Source organism: Ictalurus punctatus, chromosome 14 (assembly GCF_001660625.3).
Source record: "Ictalurus punctatus breed USDA103 chromosome 14, Coco_2.0, whole genome shotgun sequence".
Taxonomy (NCBI): domain Eukaryota; kingdom Metazoa; phylum Chordata; class Actinopteri; order Siluriformes; family Ictaluridae; genus Ictalurus; species Ictalurus punctatus.
Window position 1 is genome coordinate 9,978,673 of NC_030429.2, and position 25,181 is coordinate 10,003,853.

Consider the following 25,181-nt stretch of genomic DNA (forward strand, 5'->3'; position numbering starts at 1 on the left):
TGCAAAAATAATAATAATAAAAAAAATGTGTGCCTCACAGTGAACTTCTTTCCCAATAGAAGACGTAACCCTCACCATTTTCAAGGCTTGGGACCGGCACTGAGAGTGCATTGGCTTGTGCAACCCCTCCAGTGGCTGGGGTTGGTTACATTTGTAACCAACAAATGGTTACAATTGTAACCAATCCATTTGTAATGCTTAAAGAGCAAGAATCTTGGCTAAGCTTTGACATAGCAGTCAAGCTATGTCAAAGTTTTTTTTTTCTGGTCTCTAGTCTACAGTACCCTCAAGTAAAATATAAACTGGGCTTATTTTACTCAAAAACGAGTTTCATAATTTCATGTAATTGAGGATTATTTAACATAAATTGCAAAAAGGAATGTAAATTTTATGATGTGATGACTAGAAAAAAGCAACAACATGTGATAATAAATATTTAACAAATGTTTCATAAAATGTTTTGAGGCTCTGTCAGTTTTTACAAAAAACACCAAAGATGGAAGAATGACTCAAACACAAGCATAGCGTTCCAAGGAAACTCCTTCTCAGTCGTCTTGTCATCTCAGAAGCCTTGCTTTTAATCGTACTTAAAAGTACAGTGAAAAAAGGGAAAACACAAAAAAGAAACATGTTTCATGTGAGGCCCTGTTTTCAAACATCTTCCAGTGAGTCCGTTTTTGTCATGCATAAGATTCTCTTGTTTGTCCCTTCCCCTGTAGTGGTTATTAGTGTGTTTGATTGCATCATTTAGCTGAAGGAAAAAGGGAGGGAAATATTATAAAACCTTAGGTCATCCAGACACAGGACTTTGGAATTGTGGTGTTGGAAACATGTCAACGGTTAAACTGTGTTATCAGTTTGGTCCACGTTGTACATTTGCACTTCCATCAAGGTTACTGTGTCCTACCAGGAACATCATCTGGTCAGTGACTACCTCAGAGCATGCAGCTGATAAGCAGACTGTCGTGTTCATATGGGGTTGGTTTACACTGAAAGTCCACTTCTTACATCAGAATTAAACTCTGGCTACTATTAGGCAACACACAGTACGTCTTATCATCCTCACCTGGTGATTAATAGGCCAGTTTATTGTAAATATGTGCCTTGTAAGCTATATAATTCTTGTAACTATAATATGAAATTGTCCATGTAAGTCTAAAAGAAACAAACAATGAATAATATTTGCATGCAGATGTCAGTTATCAATGTCATTATTCATCAGAATTATCTGGTGAATCCACATTACATAACCTTATAAATCATCATAGGAATTGGCTTTATGGTATCCATTATGTATTTCTCAACAGATTTTAGTATTAAATAAATCTGACTTTAATGTTTCCTACTGGTTCATGGAAGTTTCTATCTATTAGACATAATTTTATTTAAGTTAGATATAAGAAGTGAGATAAAGTAATGGTTAATTAAATGAATATTACAATAAACATTATTACCTCAAATTTTCATTGTAAATAAGGACAAGCAATCAGGATGCTTTGGTTTCTGCTGATTTATAGTTATTTTTACAGTTTCAATTGACATTTCAGCTAAATCTAGATTCAGTGGCTGGTAATTGTATTATGTATAGTACCAGGTTGCATTTACAGAATATCTGAATGTCCAAATAATAATATTACGGTATCTTACTGTTTTAGATTCATATTTGCTCTGAAGTTAATACTCAGTGGAGTTTGTCTGAATATCCAAAACTGTACAATGATTCGAGTCAACACAACAGCATATGATCCATTAAGTATGTATGAAATGTACAGGAGTAAAAGATTTCTCAGGGACCAATTGTACTTGGTTAGAGGAGGGATGACGATCAGGTTGGCAGGATGACTTCTAAATGTACAGCTGCCACCTGTGTTACCCATGGGACCATTATGGGAATTTGCCTATTAGTTTCTATTAAGTATTATCAAACAGATTCCAGTATTACTGATGAATGGCATGATAAGCAGATAGTCTCTGTGATAGCGTTAAGAGGAAAAAAAGAAGGAAAAAGCCAAGAATCCTCTGGAAATCCTAAATAGTTTGATATCAAATAGTCTTTATATCAGAGATACCTTTTTAAGGAAAAACAAATGTGGGTTTTGATCTTATAACAGCTGAAGGACTTTCAACCAGTGCCTTCTCATTCTTTATAGCAGGCTATTTTTAGTAAATGTGAAAAATGTCATAATCCTTTAAAGCGCACCTATTATGGTTTTGAAACATGACTAATTTTGTTTTAAAGGTCTCAGACAATAGATTTACATGCATACAAGGTCAAAAAACACTTTAATGTGCTCATAATTTAAACTGCAGCATTACCTTTTTCCCCCAGTGTCAAAAACGACTCGTTAAATGATCTGTTCTAAAGGATTCATTCTAAGCTCCTCCTTTCAGAGAGCATACTCTGCTCTGATTCATCAGATATCCCAGTCTGTTGTGATTGATCTACCTGTCAGCGGGTTTCATAAAGGAAACACCCACTACCATAACGAGTTTCAGCTCCATCTGTCAGCAAGCAGCCGATGAAGACCAGAGGCGGGGCCTTTTGTTACAAACCTATGTAGGTTAGTACAGGAAGTAAAGTCTGGCATTACTAACAACTCATTTCAGCTGTTCTGAATCGCTTCCTTCTTTTAGGGGTCAATAACGCTTTGATTTTTTTTTTAAACTTTGCAGACTTTTTACATTCACAAACAGCTCTATAACACATTACATGAAAGGTAATATTAGAAAAACCATAATAGATTCACTTTAATGCAGTAACAGCAGGACTGGATGATGAAATATTGGGCTCCATTTACATCAGCTGTTTTTGGGCTTTTTGTTGTTTTGTTTTTTTTTGACTGTATTACTGTATTAATGGGTTACATACTGTTAAATTCTGTTGAAATAATTAATATACTAACTAATTATAATATTAACTATAATAATTAATTGCTTATTTTCCGTGACCAACGGTTAAAAAAAGTTATTATTTGACAGATCGACAACTGATTTTTTCGCCTTCCTACAGCAGATGTTGCATAATCTACATGCAAGGAGTTACACGTAGCTCACAAACGGGAACTGCCTCAAGCGGAAGGGGAGTCACACACTGCCCCCTGCTCCATACTCGGGGGAGGCGGAGCGGACAAAAGAGTTATGACTGGGTTGCCAGATTGAGCTGGTTTAAAGACACTCCGATTCCTCCAAGATTGTGTATTATAGTAAATCATCTGAATTCAATCAAATACATTTCTAATACAAAGTTAAAGTATAAATGTAGACAGTGTATATATATGCTATACAGAACCATTTCTATTATAAAATATATTGCAAAGATCTGAAGAGAAAAAGGGGGATTATGGAGTGGATAATATCCTTGCATCAGAAATACGTCCGAAATAGTTGTTTCCCTACGCAAAGGCTGAGATAAAGAAGGACAATGTCTTCCTTTTGCATTACCCAATTTTCTAGGCTAGTGTCAGCTCTTTTGTGTTGTTGTTGAAGTGTAGATGGGCTGGATAATTTGCTGAAACCTGTCAATCCTGATAAACAATACCTCGAACACAGCTGAAATAAGGTATGTCTAAAACTGCTCAAAACGAGCTGCTGGACTGGATGAGTGTATTCTATGTTGAAGACTCTCAGCTGTCTATTACAGGTTTACTCTCAAACCTCACGCGCCTATAACGTATGTCAGGTGTTACAGCCTCGCGAATTAATTTTGTATGAGACTGTGTGGTTATTAATGTCGTGCTCACGAGACTTCAGACTGGGTTGTTTATTTTATTATTCTTTTCTTCTTCTGACAACACTGAGACACACTGTGCTACAGTTACACGTCTGTCTTGGGGTCTGTATTTCATCAATTTATAGTCGTCTTCTGTGGGCTGACAGAGAAAGAGGTGAAGGTTGAGCGAGATTTTCCTCTGTAACACAGCACACTGACACACAGCGGATGAATACGTCATGACACGTGACAGGCCGTCGATGTTGCGGTTTATTGTTTTCTTAGGTTTTTCGAAGTTACTCAGGTGTTATTCGGGTTATAGGACAGCGATTTTTAACGATTACAGGTTTTAAACTTATTAATAAACTACACATCGCGCTTTTTATCTGTTTATATTTACATTTAATTAAGATAGTTCTTGTTATCACTTAGCAATGTAGCGGTTATAAACAGCTGCACCCGCACCGCTCTCTCTCTCTCTCTCTCTCTCGCTGAGTTAATAAGACAAAATAACAATAAATCAAACAAATAAAAACGCATGTTGTCAAGTCACCGAGAACCGCAGTCTTCGGGAAAATTATAAGCTCAGACAACAGAGACTCCTTATATAAATATTAAAGGAACGCTCTTACACATAGAGAAATCTTCACTACATCAACTTTTATACGTTTTTCTTTGAAAACGTACAAACTTTCTTTGTTTTTCTTTAAAAAAAACAACAACATGGGTTATTCAACATGTTTATTATTAGTCTTGGATTATGTGGAGCGTCACCGTGAATGAGTTGTTGCTATAGAAACATCACTTATTTCAGTGCGGTTATACTTCAAATTAGTTCACACCTACGGACCAATCAGATTTGAGAATTCAGCCACGCTGTCTACGTTTCTTTACAGCAGGCCCGGATTGGCTGTGAGGAGATTCCAGGTGGTCTGTCCTGTCATGCGACTCCTAACCCTATGTAATTCATGCGACTCCTAACTGTATGTAATTAAGATGTATTAACGGCAGTAAGGGTAGAAGGAGGGCAGTGATGCAGTGGGTGGTGTTGCTGCATCACACCTCCGGGGCAGTGATGGGAAGTTCGGATCATTTTACTTACTCGGATCTTTGAATCTCGTTCAGGAAAACGAACGAATCTTTTTCCGAGTCATTTCGTTCATTTCAGCAGAATATAATTAAAATGTTACATGTTAAATTCCCCAACACATCTAGTACTTAATATACTATCAAATAAACTATAGGCTAATGCAACCAAGGCCGAATTATGAGAAATTATTAATTAATAGCTTAGCTGGTCTTCAGGCTATGCAGTCTTTTAGTTCACTTCACCTCCGGATATGAGTCATTCATTTTATTTGTCATGTCACATTTGTCACGTCTGAACGACTCGAACCCAAAGACTCGAGACGTGCACTAATCATTTCTGTTTCCTATACAAAACCTATATTGGGATGTTGCAGCGCATGTGCGTTTAAAAAATGAACGAATCACTCTCTAAGACAACTCGTTGTTCCCGAGTCATATTAAAGATCTGTTCAAAATGAACAAATCGTTCATGAACGACACATCACTGCTCCGGGGTCCCTGGTTCGATTCAGAACCATTCTCCTTGTGTGCACGTGGACTTCCTCTAATCTCCCGAAAACAATGCCAATAATAATTCTGAACAGCTGAAACGAATCGTTAGTAATTCCAGACTTACTTCCTTTACCAATCTACATAGGTTTGTAACAAAAAGCCCCACCTTCGGTCTGCATCGGCTGCCCACTGACAGTGGCAGACCAATCACAACAGACGGGGACATCTGACCAATCAGAGCAGAGTATGCTCTCTAAAAGGAGGAGTTTAGTTTAGTGTGAACACTTTAGAATGAATAATTTAGAACGGATCATTTAACGAGTTGTTTGTGACACTGCGGGAAAACAAGGTAATACTGCAGTTTAAATTATAAGTACATTAAAGTGTTTTTTGACCTTTGATGCATGTAAAGCTATTGTATGAGACCTTTGAAACAAAATTAGGCATGTTTCAAAACCATAATAGGTGCGCTTTAAAAAATGCCATGATTTGATGTAGTATTGTAGCCTATGGCCTTATTTGGGAAAGAGATCAATTCAGTGAGAGCTGAGATAAATACAAAGTAGTAGTTCCTGTTAGAAATGAACGCAAAAGAAGAGAGATATTACTTTCCCAACATTTGTTTTATTATTGTTAAAGGTAATGTAACTCATGCTTTTCTTTTGAGATACACACACCATACAAATTATTAGGCACTTAAAACTGTGCATTCTGAGATGCTTTTCTGCTCACAACTGTTGTACAGAGTGGTAGTTTGAGTTAAGTATTTGTAGCCTTCCTGTCAGCCTGAACCAGTCTATCAATTTTCCTCTGAACTCCATCATTAACAAGGTGTTTCCACTACTGTTTAATGCTCACTGGGTGGGTTTTTTTTCCCATTTTTTTATTATCCATGAAAATCCGCAGTTTCTTAATTATTCAAACCAGTCTGTCCGAGACCAGCAATGAGGCCAATGCCAAAATCACCCAGATCACTTTTTCCCCCATATTCTGATGTTGAAGATTAACATTAACTGAAGCTCTTGACCCATGCCTACATGATTTTATACATTGAACTCATGCCAGGGTAATTATATATTTGATCGAATGACCAGATGTACAGGTGTTCCTAATAAATTGGTCACTTGGTGTACTGGGTGGCCTGAGTTGGTGTAAGATTCTCAGCCTGATTTTTGTCCCAGTTCAAATTTGCTTTACAGCGTTATTCATTTACACACACACACACACACAAGCACACAAAGATTAACTAACTCTCTCTCTCTCTCTCTCTCTCTCTCTCTCTCTCTCTCTCTCTCTCTCTCTCTCTCTCTCTCTCTCTCTCTCTCCCCCTCCCCCTCCCCCTCCCTCCCTCCCTCCCTCCCTCCCTGTGTGTGGTTGTGTGCATATGGATTTACAACTGGGAAGTGGCAGTCAGTATTTAAAAGGGGGGTGAACGGATGACTGTCAGTCTGACAGTTTGACTATCAGATTATTACTACTTACTAATGTTTGAATAGACTTTTCAAACAATATAGCCTCTTTGTATTTTGAATCTTGTATAGTAGCACAAGTTCAAACTTTTTTTCACAAATTATGGACAAAGGTAAGAGCGCAAGAATATTTCACAAAGTGACAAACTTTATGTATAAATTTAGATTCATTTGCTTTTAAAGTTGTGGTTCGAATGACTTATAGGCAATGCGCACGTGTGCGTTATGTGAGTGCATGATTTGACTGACCGCTGTGCTTTTCAATGGTTTACCATGATTCATCAGTACTTCAGCAGCTACTGTGTTTGTGTGTGACAATGGTGGTAAAATGTGTTTACTTAGCAAACTAATGTTTTTTTTTTTGTGTGTGTGTGAGAGAGAGAGCGAAAAAGAGAGAGCATGTATGTACCCCTCACTATGTGAAATAAAAAGTTAAGTGAATTGGAGACTCTGTAAAGCATTAATTGCATTATAATTATACTAGTGCAAACTGCCAGATGCCTGTAAACAATAGCAATAATCAGATTGACTTTTGCTCATGTGTAATAAAATTAATTGTGTAAGAGCAGTATTTGGGCCCATGAAACACTTACTACACTACATATCAGGCTATATCAGCAGTAAACATTTGTATTTGGTTTGTTGTAATTCTTTCTCATTTATCCTGTGATAATTCATGGTAGTTATAAAGCACTCTGGTGCACATTTTGGAGAGTTTTGGTTTACCTTATATTCTGGAGAAAAGGCTTTGTATTAGACACAGAAAGACTCTTTAAAGGATTCTTCTTAAAGGATTGCCAATAGCAGCACCTGATCTAGAAGATTAATTATTCACAGTATATAATTACTGGGATTAAAAACAGCATGCCGGGGAACATATAATGGGCATGATATCAAATCAGTACTATGGTTGTGGCTGACAAATGTGTTTATGCAACTGCATAATTGTCCAAGCTGTACATCATCTTGATTCAAGTGTGCTTTATTACAACCCTGGCCTGTGAATCAAATATAAATACAGTGACCTTAGTCTTAGCTGGGGCAGGATAATATTAAAAACAACACAGCGAACAACAAGTGAAACTAAGTCAATTAAGCAGTTAATAATCATGCTAGACTTATAATACAGGCTACTATCTAGTGAATTTTAGAGTAACGCTGTAATAGGACATTGAGAGTTGACAATACCTGAATGAACTTGAACAAAATTTTTTTTATTTTTTTTCTAATGCACAAATTTGTCAATCATGACTTTATTTAAATCAGATCTTATAATTTAATAAGCACTTGTCACAATTATGATGGTTTCTGGTAGCTGATAACTGTGCTCCAAAGACAAATTAACAACCTAGCTAGTTGCTTAGCTAGCTATATAACTATGTAGATTAAATTTGCTGATGACCTCCTTTATAATCAGGGAAAAGACTTTTTTTTTTTTTTTTTTTTTTTTTTAAAGATGGCACTGTTCATTTTGATCATTTACATTAAAATAGATTTTTATAAAAAGAAATTAAACTCTGGTTGATGTAGCCGGTGTGTTTCCCATTGCGATTGTCACAGTGTTCTAGATGAACACAGAAGAGGTAATATTCAATTCAGTCAAATTAAATTTTACTTATATAGCACATTTAACAATGTACATTGTCACAGAGCAGCTTAACAGAAATTTGGCTATAGACTTGATCCCTAATGAGCAAAGCAAAGTTGACAGTGTCAAAGAAAATCTCCCTGAGAAAATATGAGGAAGAAGCCTTGTGAGAAACCAGACTCAGAGGGGGAGCATATCCTCTTCTTGTTGAAGAGTGCTGGACACTTGATTATGAGTCATTACTCTTTCCCAATTATGCCATAAAGTCAAACAATAGTGTTCTAAAAGGGTCCTCATTATGAGCATTTTGGTACTTTTTTTTTTTTTTATTTCAGTAGAGAATTTAACTTTAAATCTGTAGTATACAAATAAAGTTATAGACTGAAGAATGGATGAGACTTGTGCATAAATTGTTTTCAGTAAGTGCAATCTTTAGGCTAAGTGAGACCATTCACAGGAATCTTTAGGTCATCCATGTGGTACCATCCATAGCAGTCTTAAATGTGTCCATGTGGTACCATCCACAGCAATCCTCAGGGTGTCCATGTGATACAGCATTAAAACTTTCCAGTTTACCAGAACTCCCTGTGCCCAGGAATTCCCCAGATATGTGACTTTACCTAAGAGAAATGCTATCTTTAAAAAAAACTTGAGTAACCAAATGGATTTTCAACCTAGACTTATAGATTGAGGCTGTCTTTGAGTCCTAAACACTAATTGGAAGGCCATTTCATTGGTGGGGGGCTTTGTAGATAAAAGCTCTGCCCCCTGCTGTAGTTGTCATTATTCTAGTTACTAATAAAGAGACTGCCTCTTTGTCGACACATGAGGGTTATAATAGACCAAAAGTTTGCTCAGGTACTGTAGAGTGAGACCATCCAGTGCATTATATATCATTTGTAGTATTTTAAAATCAATGTGACATTTTACTGGAAGCCAATGCAGTGTGGATAAGCCAGGGATAATGTGATCAAATCTTCTGGTACTACTAAGGAAATAGCTGCTGCATTCTGGACTAACAGGAGCTTGTTTATGCACCTACTGGATCATCCAGACAGCAAGGTGTTACAATGGTCCAACCTAGAGGTAGCAAACTAGTTTTTCTGCATCATGTAGTGACATTCATTATTATTATTATTATATATATATATATATATATATATATATATATATATATATATATATATATATATTTGAGATGAAAAAAAAGACCTTCCTAGTAACAATATCTACACAAGCTTCAAATGAGAGACTGGAGTCAATAATCATACTAAGGTCTGTCACTTCTAGCTGCCTGTGACCCTAGCATAAGTTTTTCTGTCTTGTCTGAAATAAGAGGAAGTTACTCAACATCCAGTGAACTTTATACATGCCAAAACTTTACAAAGCTGGTGTATATCATCTGACTTTGCTGAAACATATTCAGTAGCTGTGTGTCATTAGCATAGCAGTGAAAGCTAATACCATGTTTATGAATAACTGTAATAATCTAGGCCCACTGCGCATGTCTCTATATGTGATACTTTTGGTTGTACCTAGAACAGAACCATGTGGAACACCCAATTTTAGTTTTGTATGCTTGGGAATTCACCATTTACGTCTTCAAACTGATAACGATCGGTCAAATAAGACCCGAGCCAGGAAAGAGGCATCTCCAGCAACACTTTCTAATGTTTATAAGAATATTGTGATCTATGTTATCAAAAGCTACACTAAGATCAAGGAACACAAGCAAGGAGACCCAGATCAGATTCCAGTAGTAGGTCATTTACCACTTTAATCAGTGCTGTCTCAATATTGTGATGAGGCATAATTCCTGACTGAACGATTTTATGAATTTGATTCCTATACAAGTATGAGCCTAACTGCTATGTTACAACCTTGATAAAGTGACGTTTTGATATTGGCCTACAGTTAGACAGCTGACGAGGGTTAAAGTTGAATTTTTAAACAGTGGTTTGATAACAGCTAATTTAAATGATTTAGGTACATAGTCTGCACTAATGGAGGAGGAGATTATTTTTAATAGAGGTTTGATTGCTTTTGGCATGTGATAACATGATATTCTTTTATGATAGTGATAGTGTATTTTTTACACTAAATTGTTCGAATTTGCACTGAGTTTTCGAACAATATTCTTGTTTGTTCACTGAAAAAAAAAGTCAACGCTACTACATATTGTTGGTATTTATGAATATGTGTTAGTCTTGTGTGAGGAATTAGCCCGGGGAAGGGCGGCGTACAGACCCACAGGAGACCAAAGGGTGGTTGCAGACGGTGCTTTATTGTGGCTAGGGTGAGGTGAACGTGTGATAAATGGAAGAGTGCGGGGGTTTGTGAAGGCGTGACGGCCGGCGGAGTCGACTCGTGGCGGAGGCGGGATTCCCGAGGCGGGGCGGGGGTTTTCCCGGGCCGGCGTCCTCCGTGGGTGCGACTCTCACTATCCGGCGGTCTCGTCCGCGCTTACGACTCCTGGAGAGAGGGAGAGAGAGAGAGAGAAGAATTTAGCGTGAGGCGTGAGGTTACCGTCGTGATCGGAGGTTGCGAATCGCTGCAAACACGCACGGAGTCCGTCTTGACGCCACGATATTCTCTTCCGCTTCCCGGCCGGAAGCGCGCTCTTTTATCCTCCTCCGTCGTCGCCTGAGTGGTGGGACTTCCCCGTTGGATCCGCCAATCGCGGGCCGGAGTCGCGTCAGCCCCGCCCTGCCGCGGCGGTCCTTCCAGCTGGCGGAATGTTCGGCAGGAAGCTGCCCACGTCGTGCCGGTGCGGCAGTCGGAGAAGGAGCGTTTTCCCTCTGGTGTGCGCCGGATCTCTGCCGGTCGCGACAGTACCCCCCCCTCAGCTCCGAGCCTACTGCCGCTCGGTGGTGGGCCCAGAGGGCGTCTCGTCGTGAGAGCCCATCCGCGTTACCATGCTGGGCCCCTGCCCGGTGCTTAACCTGAAAAGAGAAGTCTTGTAAGGCGAGGAACCAGCGGGTTACCCGGGCGTTGGTGTCCTTCGCCTTGGCCATCCACTGCAGGGGGGCGTGGTCGGTTATGAGGATGAAGTGCCTGCCCGCCAGATAGTATCGCAGCTCCTCGATGGCCCATTTTATTGCTAGTGCCTCCCGCTCGACCGCCGCATACTTCCTCTCGGCCGGGGACAGCTTCCGGCTGATGTAGAGGACTGGGTGTTCTTCCCCGTCGAAGGTCTGGGAGAGGACGGCACCCAGCCCGGTCTCGGACGCATCAGTATGTACAGTGAACGGGAGGTCAAAGTCCGGGTTGCGGAGTATCGGCGCGCTGGTGAGGGCTTCTTTTAGGGCCTGGAAGGCCCTTTCTGCATCGGCTGTCCACCTCACCTGGTCTGGCTGGCCCTTCTTTGTGAGGTCTGAGAGGGGAGAGGCTACAGCAGAAAAGTTAGGCACGAACCTGCGATAGTAGCCCGCCAATCCCAAGAAGGCACGTACCTGTTTTTTCGACGTTGGACGTGGGTAGTCCTTCACAGCCTCGATCTTTTTTTGTTGGGGCTTCAGCATCCCCCGTCCGATGCGGTATCCCAGGTACTGGGCTTCCGTCAGCCCTAGGTGGCATTTCTTTGGGTTCGCCGTCAGGCCGGCCTCCCGGAGGGCTTTCAGGATCTCCCTGAGGTGGAACAGGTGGTCGGCCCAGGTGGAGGAGTGTATGACCACGTCGTCCAGGTAGGCCGCGGCAAACTGTCGGTGGGGTCGCAGGAGGATGTCCATTAGCCGCTGGAACGTGGCGGGCGCCCCGTGCAGCCCAAAGGGGAGAACCCGGTACTGCCAGTGGCCGGTGGCCGTGCTAAAGGCTGTCTTGGGCCTTGCCTCCGGTGCGAGCGCCACTTGCCAATAGCCTTTGGTGAGGTCCAGGGTCGATATGAATCGGGCTCTCCCCAGCCTCTCAATCAGGTCGTCCACTCTGGGGAGGGGGTAGCTGTCAAACTCCGACACCTGGTTCAGCCTCCGGAAGTCATTGCATAGCCTCATGCTCCCATCCGGCTTCGGCACGACGACGATGGGGCTGGACCAGGGGCTGCTGGACTCCTCGATGATGTGGTCCCGCAGCATGCGACTGATTTCCTCCTCGATGGCCTGGCGCCGGGCCTCGGGGACACGGTATGGCCTTTGTCTCACCACTACACCGGGAGGAGTCTTGATTTCATGCTGGACCAGCTGAGTCATTCCCGGGGCAGCCGAAAACACATCTGCAAACTGGTCGGTCAGCTCGGTAAGCTCCTGTCTTTGGGTGGGGGTGAGGTCCTCCCCGAAGCCGACCAAGGTACCCTTGCCCCGGTCCGAGTCCTGAACTGCGAACGCCGACACCACCGGGGTTGGTTCCACCCACTTTTTCAGCAGGTTTATGTGGTATAGCTTCCCGTCCTTCGGCTTACCGGGTTGCTGTAGGCGGTAGTTGACTGGGCCCCGGCGCTCGAGGACAGTGTATGGACCTTGCCACCGGGCGAGGAACTTGCAGGCGCTGCTGGGCACTAACAGGAGGACCCGGTCCCCCGGCTGGAATTCCCGGGGCTGTGCGGGGCGGTTGTATACCTTCTTCTGCTCCTCCTGCGCCGCCAGCATGTGCTCCCGGACGATGGGGCCCACCCTGTCAATCCTGGCTTGCATGTCCTGCACGTACTCGACGACGGAGCGGAACGGGGATGGTTGCTCCTCCCAGGCTTCGCGGGCTACATCCAACAATCCCCGCGGCCGCCGCCCGAACAGGAGCTCGAAGGGCGTGAAGCCCGTGGACGCCTGGGGGCACTCCCGAACGGCGAAGAGTACGTAGGGGAGGAGGAGGTCCCAGTTCCTCCCCTCCTCGTCCACCACCCGGCGCAGCATCCGCTTGAGGGTCTGATTGAACCTTTCAACAAGTCCGTCGGTTTGGGGGTGGTAGACGGACGTCCGGAGGTGCTTCACCTGTAACATACGACACAAATCCGCCATTAGCTTCGAGACAAACGGCGTACCTTGGTCGGTCAACACGTCCTTGGGGATCCCCACTCGACTGAAGAGGAGTACCAGCTCCCTGGCGATGTTTTGCGAGGTGGCCTTGCGGAGCGGCACCGCCTCAGGGTACCGAGTGGCGTAGTCGACCAGGACCAGGATGTATTCATGGCCCCGGGCCGACTTGGGTAGGGGCCCCACGAGATCCATGCCCACTCGCTCAAACGGGACACCGATGATGGGCAGGGGTATCAGGGGCGCCGGCGGGGGCCTCCGCGGGGCCGTGCGTTGGCACTGCGGGCACTGTTGACAAAAGGTCCGGACCTCCGCGTCCATCCCGGGCCACACGAAGCGGTCCCGCAGTTTCTCCAGGGTATTTCGGGCCCCCAGGTGGCCGCCGAGGGGATGGGTGTGGGCTAGGTGTAATAAGATGGCTGTCTTGGCTCGGGGTACCACCAGTAGGTCCACCTGCTCCCCGCGGCGGCAGGCCCGTTGGTACAGGAGCCCCCCTCGGACGAGGAAGTACGATGTGGGGAGCCTCAGGTCTGGGCTCTGGTCGACCCCCTCTATCACCCGTACCTGGGCCCAGCAGTGCTTCAGTCGGTCGTCCTCCTTCTGTTCCCGACCGAACTTTCCCTCCCGGTTTACCTGGGGAAAGACAGATGACAGAGGGTTAGTAGTTTGGGGGGTCTTACCTTCTGAGGTGGCCTCTCCGTCGTCCTGGGCCAGGTAGGCCCGCCGGGTTGGGATCCCCTTCCCCCGCCGCCGCGGTCTCCAGGACTCGGCTCTCGGTACCACCCGGAATCCTGGCCAGTCTCGTCCCAGGAGGAGGGGCACGGGGAGTTCGGGGATGATTCCGACCTGGAGGGGCCAGGTGCTGGCTTCGCTCCGGATCTGGACCTCAGCTGAGGGGACCTCCCGGGTGTCCCCATGGACGCATGTCACGGTAAGCGTCCCGCTTGGTCGGCGCCCCTCAGGCAGGATGGAGGGTTGGGCAAGGGTCACCGTGCTCCCGGTGTCCAGTAGGGCGGTTACCGGTCTCCCTTCGACCCACACCGTCACGGAGGGCGCCTCCGGCGGTTGCTGCTGATGGAGGGCGCAGCCTGCCAGCCATGGTTTTGTAAGCAGCCGGGCGGCTTCCCTCTCCGGCTCTGTAGGCATGGGCTCGTCTCGGGGGTGTTCACAAGTGGGCGCCCTCTGTGGGTTCCTCCAGATGCGGGGCCGGGTCTGGCGGTCAGACCGGGGGCCCTGGGCACCGAGGGGCCGATCGAGGTGCTGCTGCTCCCCGGAGTCGAGCTCCAGGGTGGCCAAGGTTCGCTCCAGGGCAGTCAGGAGTTCCTGGGGCGTAGTTGGGGCGTGGGCCCCCACGGCCTGTCTCTCTGCCCGGGGTAGCGCTCTCAGGAAACGGTCGACCGCCACCTTCTCCGCCACCTCCGAGGCGGTATGCCGATCCGGTCGGAGCCATCGTTTGGTGATCCGGAGGAGGGCGTTCATCTGGCAACGTGGTCGAGCACCTGTTCGATAAACCCAACGATGGAATTCAGTAGCGGCCCGGCCAGGGGTTCGGCCACACCACGCCAGGACTCCCTCCTTAATCGCCAGGTAGTCCGTAGCCTCCTCCGGGTCGAGGGCATAGTAGGCTGTTCGGGCCTCTCCCGTGAGCAGGGGACCAAGGGCACGGGGCCAGTCGTCACGGTCCCACCCCTCCCGGCAGGCGATACTCTCGAAGGTCTCGAAGTACGCCTCAAGGTCCTCTTCGGGGCCAAGGGGGGGTAGTAGGCGGCGGATCTCGCTGGTTGCGTCGGGGAGAGGCGTGGAGGCGGCGGGGGTCTCAGTCCTCATGGCGATCAGTGTCTGTGTGGCGACCTGAAGGCTTTCGGCGAGCTGCTGCGTCACGGCGTGCTGCTGGAGGCTGGTCTCCAGCAAGTGTTGCAGGGTGGGGTCCATTTTTTTTTTTTTTTTTCCTCTCTCTCTCGCGGGTTTATTTATAAACTTTTTTTTTTTTTTTTTTTTTTTTTTTTTTTTTTTTTTTTTTTTTTTTTTTTTTTTTTGTGTGTTTTTCTTTTGATGGGTTTTTTTTTTTTTTTTTTTCTTTGCAGTAGGCGGGTCTGTACTACGCCTGCATCCTCCACCAGTTGTGAGGAATTAGCCCGGGGAAGGGCGGCGTACAGACCCACAGGAGACCAAAGGGTGGTTGCAGACGGTGCTTTATTGTGGCTAGGGTGAGGTGAACGTGTGATAAATGGAAGAGTGCGGGGGTTTGTGAAGGCGTGACGGCCGGCGGAGTCGACTCGTGGCGGAGGCGGGATTCCCGAGGCGGGGCGGGGGTTTTCCCGGGCCGGCGTCCTCCGTGGGTGCGACTCTCACTATCCGGCGGTCTCGTCCGCGCTTACGACTCCTGGAGAGAGGGAGAGAGAGAGAGAGAAGAATTTAGCGTGAGGCGTGAGGTTACCGTCGTGATCGGAGGTTGCGAATCGCTGCAAACACGCACGGAGTCCGTCTTGACGCCACGATATTCTCTTCCGCTTCCCGGCCGGAAGCGCGCTCTTTTATCCTCCTCCGTCGTCGCCTGAGTGGTGGGACTTCCCCGTTGGATCCGCCAATCGCGGGCCGGAGTCGCGTCAGCCCCGCCCTGCCGCGGCGGTCCTTCCAGCTGGCGGAATGTTCGGCAGGAAGCTGCCCACGTCGTGCCGGTGCGGCAGTCGGAGAAGGAGCGTTTTCCCTCTGGTGTGCGCCGGATCTCTGCCGGTCGCGACATCTTGTTTCTAATTTGCTTCGCTATGATATAAGATAACAACCAAAGATTATTATTGTTATCTTCTATTAGGGTGGAAAAATATACTGATCTTGCAGCAGTAATAGCCTTTCTAATAATTAAGGCTCTCCTACCATCCCATTTGGAATATTACCAATTTTGCTCGATTGCATTTGTGTTCTAACTTTCAAGTGGCTGCCTTAAAGGTGTTAATGTGATGACTATACCAGAGTCCTATTTTTTTTCTCTAATTATTTTTCTTTTAAGTCTAGAGTGTAGCAGAACTTGGACTCTAAACATTGTCACCTGATCAGGTTCTATGGGGTTAGATGATGAGCCAGTCAATAAATCTGGGAGTAGAATTCCTGTACTGTAGGTCTGTAAATATTAATTACTGGAAACATGACTTTTTTAATAAAATTTTTGTGGCTATGTTTATACTTGTAAAAGTACATATAATAAGTTATCCACAGTCAAGGGCAATGTACAGTAGCTGTATCAATGATTGTTAGCTTCAGTTACAACATACTCATTAGGTCTAGTACTTGTTTCTGTTAAACGATGTACATTTAATGCTTGTTCGGTTACAGTTTCTTTTACAATAAATGTTTTAGATATGAGATCTAATATCATTAACTAGTATCACTAATTGTCCTGTCTGCTGCATCCCCTGAACTCATGAGTAAAATAATCATAGTCTGAGCTTGGAGCAGATTGATTCTTGTTCCAATGTGCCTCTATTAGTGTTGTATTTTTGACCACTAGGTGCAATAATAACTCCCTGGAATTGAGCGTGCTGCCCCACAATGGCACAAGTGACCAAAGTACACCGGCTTATCTGTCAAATAGCAAAATTTTGTAGAAGTCATTGGTCACTTAAAAGAGGTATTTGAACAGAATTTAAAATGTATAGAGTTGTGAAGGAAGATTAGCATGAAGAATGAATGAAGAGTAATTTTGAGTATATATTTGTTTAATAACAAAATCACCTAAGGGATTTTGTCACTTTAAAGTAAGCCACATTTCATTTGTATTCAAATCTGTATGCAAAATTTCTAAAATATGTTCAATTCTGTCTCCCTGGTAAAAGAACGTACCACTATGATCGCATTCTGGAAGGAGCATTCTCAGCAGGCCACAGTGGAAGAGATGATGCTGGACTCCAACGCACAGCAGCTGACCAAGTATGAGCTGCCTGAGATTTTGGAGATGTTACCCAGCCTGGATGGCATTGATATATTGGAACTAGGTGCTGGCATTGGGTTAGTAACATTGTATTATTACTGACAGAAACAGAATTCAATTTTCATAGACCACGTGTGTCAAATCAAGGCCAGCAGAAACACATTGGGTGTTGGGAATGCAGTAACCAGGAATTACTTTTGATGTGATGAGGAAATATACAAAATAAAATGTTGATTGTTTCATAATCTGTAGAATTATATTGATAAGTACAGTAGGAGTAGTGATGACACAGATTTGTTAGGGTAAAGGGGACCTATTGTGCAAAATTCATTTTACATAGTACATACACACAAGTGTGTGTACACAACTACCCTACAATGGTAAAAATCCACCAACTCCTTTTTTTGTATTCCCCTTAAACCAGAAACAGTCTCAAAGTGAGTCATTTTCTCTCCTAAGTGATGTCACGTTGGAACAGGCCCCGCCCACGACTGGTGACAGACTCTGCCCTATTAGCATAGATCCTCCCCTGAGTGAGCTGCACACAATCCGTCGTGTTCTTCACGCTGGCGCAGTTATAGTGATAAGAAGAATGTCTCAGCTTCATAAGTGTTCTGTTGGCTGTAATAATGGACATAAGAGTCTTCGTGTACTCCCGGCATCAGAGCCACTGAAGACGCAGTGGAGTAGTTATATTTTTTAAGGAAATGTGTGCCAAAAAATAGATAAATTCATGTATGCTTGTGCGAATCAGTTTACACCAGACTGCTTTGTGAACGAGGATCAATACAGAGCATGATTTACAAAATTTTTTATTCTCAAGCATGGATCAGTACGAACTGTTCACGATCCAGCTTTATATCCAGAAGACGTAAGTATTGTGCTTTATATTTAGTGAATGATTGCAAATCGCCTTTTCGAATGTGCTCGTTAGCAGATTCCACAGCTAATGCGGCTAAAGTGACTAGAGCTATGTTGTCTTGTTTATTTTTAACCCGAAAACTCTTGTCTGTTTAATTCATAACTGCACCTTTATTACACACAATACAGTAAGGTGGTTGTCTTTTTGAAAACTGTATACATTTTGTGTGAATCATTTTACACCCGACTGCTTTGGGAATGAGCTTGTTAGCACAATCTACCATCACCATATTAATGAAATTGTCATAAAATACCCATATGCCAGTTCCAAATGATTAAAACAACATATTAGTAATAAAGGGAAATTACAGATTATTCTATCAATTCTGATCCACTTTTCCTCTTACTGCAATAAACTTCTAGCAGGCTACTTGATCAAGATTTACCTTCATATGTCTATAATAAACTATCCGGTTAGTTCTATCATTTTAATCAGTATAATAAATGTTATCACCTATAGTTTCTGTTAGCCCCTATTTTTTTCTAGAAATGGCCTTATGGCCCTTCAGGTTCTCACAAAAATTCTGATGTGGCAGAATTTAACACCCCTGCTCTAAACTTACACAATGTAATATAGCTACTGCGAACACAATCCATGAATCTATACTTACTGTCTATATTCTGTCCAAAAGCACTATTTAAATTACTACCAGAAACTGGAGCTGCACCAAACAAATGTTTCCATTATTTTTCCACAAGCATGTCAAGGGCTTTTATGTATCTGTTTCCATAAACATGCTTCATATTGCTATAATCCATGAGATAAAGCCATATTTCATGTTTTGCTGTAAAAAATAAAATGATAGGCCAAGGTCAATGAGACATCCTTTGATAAGTAGTGAAAAAAAAAACAGGAGTTAATGAGTTAATGTAGGTTTTTTTTTTCTTTTTTTTCTTTTCTTTTTTTTTTTTTTAAAGAACATGAGCTGTAGAGTAAATTTAATTATCTGGTTTTGGTCCTTGGGTATATCTTGTAAATAATTTCCTAAGTTTCGTGTTTTTTTTTTGTTGTTGTTGTTGTTTTTTGCATGTCTGTGGGAAGTTTGAGTGAGAAGGAAAGTTTGGGACATAGATATGCATAGTTTTGTCTTTCAGGAAGTATACTGACTTTACACTGACTTTGTGACATCCAAATTAGAGATCTGTTTTTAAAAATGTAGAACATGCTCTACGATCAGTGAAAGTAAAATTCATATCAAAATGTCATATCATATCATATTTACATTATATGACTTTTTAATGTCTTTTTAGAGAGGTGCTTACTGTTTGTCTTTATTACATCAATCATTTTGTTCAGAGGGATGATGCTGATAAAGCTAATTGATGAGAATATTTAGTTACACATTAATACACATGGACATGGCCTTTAACATCTGTAAGAAAACATCCAAATAGGTAATCCATCCAGAATGTTGGTAGTATATTAACACATTTGGCATACTGCAAATATGGGTAAGAAGTAAATGCAAGCAAAACAGAGTTTTTCAAGACAGTCATTGGAATAAAATGCAATGCATTTATTTTGTAAGAATTAAAATATTTCAATTCTTTAGGAACAAAACCTGTAGAGGTTTAAAATCTCAGACTAATACTGATGACACTGTTAAAGTAAGGGAAGTAAGAAATTAAAACGGCTTTAAAAAGGCAGAAAATAGCCATATTAAAAGTCTTATAATCAATGGATTTTTTGTAGATTGCTGGTTAGAACATAGTTATGACAATAACTAATTCATTACTCAAGAGCTGTTCTGCTGGTTTGTTTACCTTTATTTAAAAAAATGTGACCTTTGATCTTTCCAGACGATACACAAGTCATCTCATTGGCAAGGCACGTCATGTGACGGCCGTGGACTTTATGGAGAACTTTGTGGAAAAAAACAAGGAGAAGAACAGTCACCTTGGAAATGCAGAGTTTATCCAAGCAGATGTCACACAGTTGGAGTTTCCTGAAAAGAGGTGGGAATAGGAATGAAGTTGTGGAAACTACAGTGCTATTTTCTCATGTGTTCTCATGAATTAATGGAAAGAATAAGTGGATGAATGAGAGAATAAACCAGCAAATGAATGAATGAACTTTGTGTGGCACAGCCTTGGTGTGACAATCCACAGATATTAACTGACTAATTTAAGCCACATAACGAGTAACATTGTAGGAATTGTATTACAAAGCATCACGTTATTTTGCCATTCATCCAAAATGCTTCATCATGAAATAAACATCCAGTTACCTTGACTCGCTGTTACTAGGAGAATAGTAATGCAGGTTCATCTGGGGTCTGTGAATGAGTTTTCTGGGGTAGGTCATGGCCTTGGTCCAAACCACCCAGATCTTAATTAGATTTTAAACTGTGTTTTCACTAGTGAAGAATTTCTGCTGAATGATGTTATTGAGGGTGCTGAACTGGGTCGAGCACAGTCAGTGTAATATTTGGTACAGCACTAAAAGAATGCTGTAAATGAAGTCATGGTTGGATGGTCAAGTAGGTAAATGAGTCTTGATGCATGAATGGAATCATAGGTCTGTTCAACATTGTTTGGTTTCCTTACCACAGTTTTGACCTGATCTTTTCTAACTGGCTGCTCATGTATCTGAGTGACGAGGAGCTGTGCTCACTGGCAGAGAAGATGCTGGCCTGGCTTCGTCCAAACGGTTACCTCTTCTTCAGAGAATCCTGTTTCCACCAATCAGGTTAAATTTGAAAATACACTACACAAATTCATTTAGTGGTTGGTGAACTTTAGTCCCCTTGTCCCATTTTCCTTGTTAATTGGGGAAACTGGTCTTGCAGTGTTATAGAGATGACACTCAGATCATGCCAGTAGTAGGTCAATTATAGGTCTGCCATGCATATTGCTTAAAGCCTGTATTCATGGTATAAAAAATTATGGATGAACGTTAACCTTTTTTTAATTAAGTCCTGACAAAACTGGATTTGAAAGTACCTCAAATCTGCTATTATACGTTTCGATTCAATTTAGTAGCTTCCAATCAATATGTGACTAGCATTGTTCAGAATCTGGGCCTACCATTAATTCATAAATGATGATGATGTAGGTATTAAGTATTAGAGTTATGTCCCTCTATTGGTGAACAGTCCAATCTAGGCAAGGCAGAGAGATAAGGTCGTAGGACAGTGTGAACTGGAAGCATGAGAAGAATAATGACCAGCAGGCTTGACGAGGTGTCAGATGCATGGCTGTATGTAGGTACTCAAGGTTCTTGTGGTCTGTGCAAATGATGGAGTGTGTTGCTCCTTCCAGCCAGTGTCGCCATTCCTCCAGGGCTAGTTTGACCGCAAAGAGTTCTCAGTTTCCCACTTCATAGTTTCATTCTGCTCAAGACAATTTCTTGGAGAAGAAGGCCACAGGGTGAAGCCTTGGCTCATCCCCAAACCTCTGTCAGAGGATATGTCCCACTCCTGTCTCCAAGGCATCTACCTCCATGACAAAAGGCCTGGAAGGGTCAGGGTGCTTTAGGATGGGAGCTGTGTTGAATGCTTCCTGGAGTTGAGTTGGGTGGCTGGATTCCAGGGTAATTGTTTCGGCTTGCCTCTCAGCAGGGACATTAAGGGGTATGCAATGGAGTTGAATCCACTGATAAAACATTGATAGTATTTGGCGAAGCCCAAAAATCATTGTAATTCCTTGACCGCTTGTAGAGTAGACCAATCTGTCACCACTTTACCTTTACCCGTCCATGGTGACTCCCTCAGGGCTGATGATGTAGCCCAAGAATGAGATGGTGTGCTGGTGGAATTCACATTTCTCTACTTTGACGTAGAGCTGGTGTTGAAGGAGTCTTTGTAACACTTTACGTGCGTGGAGGACATGTTCTTCAGGGGAACCGGAATATATCAAGATTTTGTCGATGCATGTGATGACACTTCTCCCCAACAGGTCCCTAGGACGTTGTTGATGAGAGACTTGAACACTGAGAGGGTGCTAGAGAGCCCACATGGCATGACCAAGTACTCATAGTGGCCTGAGGTGGTACTGAAGGCCATTTTCCACTCATCTCCCTGCCTGCATAGCTGGTGAAGATCAACATGCATTGCAGGAGAAAACCTTTGCATCGCGTCGGATCACCTGCATACGTCTCCGGCACTGGTATCGAAAGAAACAGGGTGCGAGTCTGCATGACTGTCGGCGTGCTCTGGAAAAGACGAGTGATCTGTTCCATCAGATAGGCAGCTGTTGGAGGTGATCTACCATGAGCTGTCCGTGGGCATCAACGGCTTGTTAGCAAGCCTGCTGCTTCCATGTTATGGCGAAGTATTCTGTCACATAATGGGGTCACAGACGGAAGCAAGTGCAGGTATGGCAGTTTAATAAAACAACAAGTCCAAAGGATTAGGCAGAAATCAATAAACATACTGTAGACAAACAGAGGTCAGGCGATTAGGCGAACAGTCCAAACTAGGCTAGGCAGAGAGACAAGATCATAAACATGAACAAAGTCAAAACCAGCAGCTGGCAGCAGGCGTGTCTAATTAGAACTCAGGAGATTGTGAATGTGTCTGTGTTTGTGTGTGTGTGTGTGTGTGTGTGTGTTTGGGAGTTGTAGTTGTCTTTGGCCATGTTTGCAGTTCGTGGTGCATTCTGAGAAATGGAGTCGCTGGTTTGCTGTGATATGACACCTGTGTTCATTACAACCTTTAGATATTTCCATCGATAGTGTCACTTTTAGACCCTCTCGCTGTGATTGTTCACTATTCTTTTGATCTAAGACATTGCCTAATTTCCACCCTGGTATAATTTCTGTAATTGATTAGTTGTAAAGTACATTGTGTATTATGTAGTTTAGTCTGGGTTTTATAATGCTTAGAGTCTGACACATAGTTACAAATATTTATGAACCATTTTCTGTCATTTATAGCACAATTAATAATACATACCATGTTCCATACAAAATACCAAATATATTCATATATTTTATTACTTTGTTGTTGTTAGTGAAATATTTTGACAGTTGCAGTTTATATAATCTGTGTTAATTATATGCTGTACCGTTTGGTATCTTTAACAGACCTTAGATTTAAAAATGAACAATTACTGCTTTTTATCCTTCACAGGAGACAGTAAGAGAGATTTTAACCCGACTCACTACCGTAGTCCTGCCCATTATAACCATCTGATGACATCAGTTACTTGGGTCGAGTCAGGGGAGAAGGGTAAACAGTCCTATGGGTTTGAGATCATCCTGAGCAGAACTGTACAGACCTACATTAAGGTATAAATCATTCAGTTTCTTTTGTTAGTTTTGTTAATATACAATATTAACATTTACCTCTAGTTGCATATTTAAATCACTTCAGTGTGGGGCATAATGATAACATCTGCTCATGCTCTGAGCTGGTTATGTGTAGTTATCAAACATGACTTTTGATCTTTCTAAATGTGCACAAATCAGATCACTGGCATGCGTGGATGAATGTATTTATCATCATACTTGTTTTATATCTTCTAATATGATGTAGGTGCAGTGTATACAGAGTGTTGAATCTTAAGGCATGCTAAAAGTATTTTTATGGTAGCATGCTGTGATAATACGTAAACAGTACCACTACAGGCACTAGTTTAAATACTCTATCAGGTATACACTGATAGATGCACTGTAAACAAAATAGTTTACAGCCCATGTTCTGTGTATTTACTGTCTTGTATATCTATTGTTCTGTTTTGTGTGTTTATTGTCCTCACACTCGTCTCAGTAGTGTTCTGTGTTGCACCATGGTCCTGGAGAAACGACATTTTGTTCTGATGTATACTAGCTATCAGAGTTGGGTATAACTCTGATAGAGCCGTAATCTAATGACTTTTTCTGATAACGCAGTAATGTAATGCATTACATTTTAAATTTATGTAATTTGATTACAGTTACTCATGCCAATAAAATTGTTACTTGACTTTTTTATTAAATGTAATATTTAATAATGACTGAGGTGAGACCAATCAGACAGAAAAATACATTTAAATACTCGTGTCTTATTGGCTTATAGCTCTCAATTCTGCCAAGCGCTAGCTTATAGTCAGTGTGAGGAAAAATGGAAATATACGGCAATTTTTTTTAAACCAGTAAAGGGGTTAAAACTGAAACAGTAACATCCTCTGATGCGACAGCAACAGCATTAGTGCATGTGAATTAACTGATCACTTCTCTCTCTCTCAGATGAAGAAGAACCAGAATCAAATGTGCTGGCTGATGCAGAAAGCTTGTCGGGACTTGGTCCAGCAGCACCAAGGAGGCTTCAGCACCTTCCAGCAGTTCCTGGATAACCAGCAGTATACACACAGGGGAATTCTGCGATACGAGAAGATATTTGGCTATGGCTATGTCAGTACTGGTGGACAAAGCACCACCAAGGTAAGGGGGTAAGAAGAGGCAGCCTTGATGAGGGAAAGGGCCAAGATTAAAACACCTTTTATGAGTAAAGCTCATAAATACAATGTATGTAATGTATTTTCCATTTGGAGGCAGTAGTACTCCAAAATATTTTAAAATAAACACAAATGTTTTGTTGGGATGCATTCAGTAGGAAGAACTGAAGCATAATGTACAGCTTTTAATCAATGTATATTAAACTATATAGCTATTTAAAAAGCACATATAAAGACTGCTAAACATATTGTGTTTTGTTGGACCATTACTTGTGTGTGCCTCGAGCAGACGTTTTTATTATCCATCAACCAGATTCTGGCAGAATTCTGGTTGGATATTTGACCACTCTTCACCAGAATTGGTAAAGTTCACTGACATTTGTTAGTTTCCTGGCCCTGACTCGACTTTTAAGCACAGTAAACAAATTTTTGATAAGGTTGAGATCAGGACTTTGGGAAGGCCATTCCAAAAGCTTAATGTTAGCCTGCTTTATCCATTCCACAACCAGCTTTGATGTGTGTTTGGGGTCATTGTCCTGCTGGAACACCCAACTGTGTCCAAGTTTCAACCGTCTGTCTGATGGTTTGAGATCATGCTGAATAATTCTAATGTAGTCCTCCTTCTTCATTATTCCATCCACTTTGTGCA

The 25,181-nt window shown here is 42.6% G+C and overlaps 1 protein-coding gene across 2 annotated transcripts in view; it reads left to right on the plus strand.

Annotated features, from left to right (window-relative positions):
• The first annotated feature begins 3,387 nt into the window (after positions 1–3,387).
• The window catches only part of pmt (phosphoethanolamine methyltransferase), a 29,321-nt gene continuing 7,527 nt past the window's right edge, over positions 3,388–25,181 (plus strand). The window contains exons 1-6 of one of the 2 annotated variants that reach the window (XM_053685571.1): positions 3,388–3,559; positions 17,139–17,310; positions 19,955–20,110; positions 20,707–20,843; positions 23,227–23,384; positions 24,324–24,518. In XM_053685571.1, the coding sequence (XP_053541546.1) occupies positions 17,150–17,310; positions 19,955–20,110; positions 20,707–20,843; positions 23,227–23,384; positions 24,324–24,518 (807 nt within the window). In that variant the 5' untranslated portion in view covers positions 3,388–3,559; positions 17,139–17,149. Of the gene's footprint in view, positions 3,560–6,703; positions 6,873–17,138; positions 17,311–19,954; positions 20,111–20,706; positions 20,844–23,226; positions 23,385–24,323; positions 24,519–25,181 lie in introns of those variants that run through there. The other variant, XM_017485764.2, reaches the window with a different exon arrangement.